Source organism: Argentina anserina, chromosome 1, assembly GCF_933775445.1.
Source record: "Argentina anserina chromosome 1, drPotAnse1.1, whole genome shotgun sequence".
NCBI lineage: Eukaryota > Viridiplantae > Streptophyta > Magnoliopsida > Rosales > Rosaceae > Argentina > Argentina anserina.
The window spans coordinates 20,134,109-20,140,069 of record NC_065872.1 but is presented as its reverse complement, the minus strand read 5'-3'; the positions used below and the strand labels follow the sequence as shown (position 1 = coordinate 20,140,069).

The following is a 5,961-nucleotide window of genomic DNA, read 5'->3' as shown; positions in this document are numbered from 1 at the left end:
CGAGGTTTGTCTCATTGTGCCTCTGTTCCTAATAGTCCTTTAAATGCAAGTGACGAGATTAGAGATACAGGCTACAACTATGCATGTAAGGATTAATGTCCGACAAATGGACATGTAGTCACTCTTTGTTGGTGATGTTGTGACTCCACAAATGTCATGGATGGTGTCACTAGGCCGTGGCTCTTACGAAAGTGTAGAGAGACCACTTGGATCGATAATACTTGCTGATTGCGAGTTATGGCACAACTTGATCTATGATCAATGATACTCACTCGTTTGTTTTCTTGGATGATGGTTATCATTGGGGGACGCCTCAATGTCAATACTAATCCAAATGAGAGATCTCAAAGAATGACGATGTTGAATGAGTTTGATGTGGAACCATACATACTCTATTGAAGCAAAATTCCAACATTGTAGATTGACCAACATGGAAAGTACTATCCGGCAGGAATTGATGGTGATGATCGACTCATGTCGCCACCACAGCCTCTTCGAAAGCCGTAGGATCTAGTTTAAAACAAAGAGATAGGTTATTGGTCACTGGTTTACTAAAATAGAACGGATGGATCTGTCCAGAAACTGCAGCTGAGTCAACTTCGACCGAACTTTGTGATCAGCTCATAATGAACTAGGTTGTGATCCATATATCAGTGGAAAGCCACGGGTGTCGACTTTCTAGAACCTTTTATGGTTCATCCATACCTATTGTATCGAAGAAGTTATGACTGTTTTAAGTGTGTGAAGGTCATACCACGCGTGAATCTGTTTTTTATTGCAAACTTTTGTTTTGAGTTGTTATGTAATTCTCTTTCTTTTGATCCATGTACGGATAAGTGTACATGTCTAATTTAAGACTTTTTGGTGAGATTTGATATTCAAATCATTGACCCATTGCTACTTTTGAAAAATGTGAAGAGCGTTCGTATACGCTATGTATCTAAACTTCGAGATTGAGTTACCGATCAAGAGGAGTTGTTTTGTAGACTTCAAGGAGAGTCTATCTCACATGTTATCTTCAATTGTATTTGGTGCATTGTGCCCTTTTTCCCTTCGACCAAGTTTGTTATTTTACCCAAGAGGTTTTTTATTTTGCTTGGAAAAAGTTTTACCAAGGCAACAATATTGTACCATGACACATTAGGATCGTGATACAGGGGGAGTTGTAGGAGAATTACTCTCTGTAATCTTCCAATGTATCTTGTCTTAACTAGTATATGTTAGTTTAGATAATGAATGATATATAATCTCTGAATCTACGAGATACTCAATGTAATGCCTATATAAAGACTTTATTATCAGTGAATAAAAATGATGTTTCTCCCTATTTGATGCGTATTACCTTCTTCTGTAACAATAATATCGTAGTTGCTTATATTATAGAGAAATGAGTTCATGTATTCGTGATAGTCTGAGTCTAGAGGTAAGACATTTTCCTTTCAAATGGAGAAAGTGAAAATCCATTTCCCTCCAGAAAATGTTTGGAGACGACGACTCACCTTCAATTATCCACTTATTCTTAGTAACAAAAGAAAGTACTAGGGTATTGATAATAAGAAGAAGCTGACCCTAGTGTAAAAACTGTCACTTTTGTTTTTTCAAGTAAAATATCCATAACAAAGTATGCCTTTGCCTTTTTCTAGTATGTTCCTTTTCTTTTTCAAACTATTGTAGGCTTTTGGTATGTAGTATACTTTTCCTAGTGACAAATTATATGAAAGCCAAAAAAAAAACAGAAATTTGCAAATTATTTAGTGTGTTATAAAGGGAAGGACCCTAATGAGATCCAAACGTTAATGTGTTCCTGAAGCCAATGTAGAGATTTCTTAACGTCCCCATCCCCTCTCGAGCTCGATCTCTTTTCTCTATCCACACCGATCGAAGACGCAGAAAGAAAAACAGCGTAGACCTAAAATGGTGGCAATCACAAGCTCTCTACTCGTTTTCCTCTCCACATTCATAGTTTCTCTCTCATCTCTCTGCATTCCTTCACTCTCTTCCTCCACAGACACCTTCGTCTTCGGAGGCTGCACACAGGAGAAGTACGCCCCCAACTCCCCCTACGAGTCCAACATTAACTCGCTCCTCACCTCCTTGGTTAACTCAGCCACTTACTCCTCCTACAACAACTACACCGTCATGGGCTCCAGCCCCCAAGACGTCATCTACGGCCTCTACCAATGCCGCGGCGACCTGTCCATGCCCGACTGCGCGACCTGCGTCGCCCGCGCAGTCAGCCAAGTCGGGAGCTTCTGCCCTTACAACTCCGGTGGTGCCCTTCAGCTGCAGGGCTGCTACATCAAGTACGACAACACCAGCTTTCTCAGCGTGGAGGACAAGACGGTGGTGCTCAAGAAGTGTGGGCCGTCGGAGGGGTACGACTCGGATGGAATGAGCCGGAGGGATTCGGTGTTGGCGGCTTTGGTTGGCTCCGGTGGGCCGTACAGGGTGGGAGGGTCCGGTGACGTCCAGGGTTTGGCTCAGTGCGTCGGGGATCTGAGCTTCACAGAGTGTCAGGACTGCGTGACGGAGGCAATCGGACGGGTGAAGAGTGAATGCGGCGGCGCCGTTTACGGTGATATGTTCTTGGCCAAGTGTTACGCCAGGTACTCAACGGGCGGTGCTCATTTTTACTCCAAGATGCATCATGGTAATTATCATTTTAACCTACACTCTTATTTTCTACTTGATAATCTTACAACCAATTCGAACACCACTGATTTCTTAACTTTCTGGACGGCAAGTTCCCAATTAGACAACCATGAAATCACCAGAATCAGTACGTTTAAGATCCATGTGTCAAATTTTAGGCAAATTCCGAACTAGTTTCAAATTAAGTTAGCGGAGACTTTGGAATTATAAATTACTTTCTATTTTACTATTACAGTGTTGAGAGTTTTATTTCTACTATGAATTGCAGATAAATCTTATAGTGAGGGTGAGAAGACATTTGCAATTATCATCGGATTGTTAGCAGGAGTTGCTCTGCTCATCATTTTTCTTACTTTCGTAAGGAAGGTGTTTTGGGGAAATGGTAAAAATCCTTTTTACTTGCTTTCTTAATTAATCTCCTATTACTGTACTGCCATGAGCTTTAGAATCAGAAAGCGGATATCGTATATTCAGATAGATATATGCTGACAAGTTTCATTTGTTGTTACTTTTGATGTGCAGGTAAATAGATTATGAGTTTGCTGCAAAGTGCTATTGGGTTGGTGATTTCTTTTGGTTCCAAAGTGATTTTATTTTGCTTCCTTTTCCAATTTTCTTCATTATGTCAACTTTTCCTCTCTCTAGCTTTGTACCTTTAACGTTTCGGGTTCAATTACTTAATTTCTGAGTATCTCCAAAAGGGAGATTTATAGAAAAGATGGAGCACTTAGCAATGAAACAAAGGTACGTAATTAGAAAGGGAGCAAGAGGAAAAAGGAGGAGGCTAAGATTCCTCTACATGCACCCTCGATCCACTTAACAAAATTGGGTCGTCTATTATGAAATTCTTTTAGTTTGTAAAAGCCGAAAGAGCAGATAATTATACAAATCAATGTATTACTATCGTTGGAGATGTGATTTATATTAATTTCAAAATTCGTTATGCGTGTCTGTACGGTTTCTTGATTATTAAGTCTTGCCAATATAATTAATTTGAACAAGTTTTGAGTACCAACCCGGCAACGCCCATATGCTGCTTTCCTTAGCCAGTTCCACATGCATGCATGGTAAACCGCCCTTAATAATGACTTTTGGTCCTCTTATTACGGCTTTTTAGCTCTTAACTAGAAGGGTTGGAGATAACAAGTGCTAAATTCTACCCTTTTAGCCCTTAACAAGCATGGGTTGGAGATGAGAAGTTCTAAATCCTCTTCTTCTTTTTTCTGTGCCTTTTATTTTATTTTCTATGTTTGAGAGGAAGACAACAACCAAAATATTAAGATTCAAACAAAGGGGTACCATGGTACGTTGCTCACTCCAGGAGGGATTCTATCCTTCCGAATAACATTCGACCTATTACAGGAAGTCAGGAAGCAAAAGCAGCCAAACCATGGGCTTCAACATTACCTCTTCTTCTAAGTAATCAAGCATCCTAAATCCTGATAGCAATTACCGGTCAATGCTCGTAGCACAAAATGTAAGTGACACTAGGTGTTATACTCGTGAAGGACCAATTAGTTTGACCGATATACAAAAATAATTTCGTTATATAATTCTGATTAGGGCAAATTTCCCAAAAATGAATAACTTTTTTAGCCAATAATTACAAACTATTGCTAGGTCAATCAAGAACAAACTTCAATACATAGTTATTGGTTTTGTTTGAACTTTCAGTTTATAGTAGTTTTAGGAATAATGAGCTTGGGCAGATTTCCCCTGTTGAAGTTGGCATTACTATAGCAATTAGCTATGTTCTCCATCACTATTTACTTTAAGGAGCCATGACTACATATTCCCTTCCATATCCTCTCAACACAAAACACTACCTGATTACTTCTGGACACAAAATTTCATCATTTCTCGACAATCTAAACAAATAGAAAGTCATTAAACTGTATAAACAAATAGCATGATATGGTTGAGAATGAATCTAATTTCCCAATGAAGATAAGACTCATAAGAGGCCCAAATTTAGGTTTATCATACTACCTTAACCTTACAATTGGGCTTATCATACTAAGAAGCTAAGGGGTCGGTGATGACATCGTTGCTCCCATGGAAAGTTCCTCCAATCTATTAAAGCACGAAAATTATTTAGTACACGACCCGTGAACATACACAGGTCACGTGTCACGTGCACTATTGGATTTGACAGGTGGACAACAATTTATATCTATGGGGTTAACGCGCTTGAGCCTTCTTAGTGAGACGAGTGAAGGTGAGCAAAACCATTCCCCCAAACCAACCACCCCAGTAATCATCATCATCGGAAAAAAAACTCACCCTAGTAGCAAGTTTTTTTAGTTTGTTCTTAGTGGGTCGGGTTAAAATTGTTCTTCCTTTCTTTTTAATTCTGGCAGCTTGGGGGAGTAGCATAAGATTGCCTAGAGGCAGCAGCTAGCTTCAGTTATCTCAACCATGATATCGAATTCATAGGCAGAGCAATAGGTCGAATTCATAGAGCAATTATGGCGGCGAGGGAGGGTGAGGTCGAATTCGTATAGCAACGATATCATCTTCCTCTCAGTCTTTCTGGGGATTTATGGCAAGGTTGAGGAAGATGGATCGGATAATCGGATTAGGGATTGGGGGACGGGAGGAGGAAGGAGTGTACAGAGAAATGAGAGAAGGGGTGGAGGTGAGAATGAAAGAGGGTGGCTGTGTCAGACCCAGTAGCACTGATAGAGCGTGCACACCAACCAAACCCGTGTATATACAGATCCCGTGTATGGAATAAGCTCTCATTAAAGCAACGTGCCCTTCTAGTAATCACAAGTTCACACCTACCAACTCAGAGGGATCATGAGACATTTCTGGAGGTCTTCCATTAACCTTCCCTATATATAACTGACCAGATACATTTCTCATACAGTATAAACTGACAGCTTTCATAGGTTTGCACTTTACAGTTAACTACTATTTGAATAAAAGACCTACAACTCCACAATGCATTCAGCTTTGATCGAAGAGGAAGAGTAAGTGACCACAAGCATATAGACAAGAGTTAAGGAATACAGGAGACAAAAATAAACAATAAAATCACCTTAAGAAGAAAGATCAAATTCGCCCAATGTTCAAGGTCCGAGATATCAAAAGTAAAATGAAGTTACCAATAATGTAAGACACTACCAAACCAGCACTGCTAAGAGACAACAGACAAGTCCATACAATGCAGAAAAGTACCACAAATAACGCTTACAAGAAAAAGACAATGGACAGACCAAAACCCAGCAATAACAAATGAAGATGTCCTAATGGGAGATATTAATCTCGTTAAACTTATCTGCAATGTTCCTCTTTTTTGTTGTA

At 39.7% G+C, this 5,961-nt stretch overlaps 1 protein-coding gene across 1 annotated transcript; it reads left to right on the top strand.

The window, feature by feature from the left end:
• Positions 1-1,799: 1,799 nt before the first annotated feature.
• Positions 1,800-3,601, top strand: LOC126786758 (plasmodesmata-located protein 7). Its single transcript, XM_050512682.1, has 3 exons — positions 1,800-2,650; positions 2,921-3,034; positions 3,175-3,601. The coding sequence occupies exons 1-3, from the start codon at positions 1,915-1,917 to the stop codon at positions 3,180-3,182; spliced, it is 858 nt and encodes a 285-aa protein (XP_050368639.1). The 5' UTR covers positions 1,800-1,914; the 3' UTR covers positions 3,183-3,601.
• The last annotated feature ends 2,360 nt before the right edge of the window (positions 3,602-5,961 follow it).

Coding starts and splice junctions, on each gene's coding strand:
- LOC126786758 (XM_050512682.1), top strand. CDS start 1,915: ATGGTGGCAATCACAAGCTCTCTACTCGTTTTCCTCTCCACATTCATA. Junction 2,651..2,920: donor TTACTCCAAGATGCATCATG/GTAATTATCATT, acceptor TATGAATTGCAG/ATAAATCTTATAGTGAGGGT.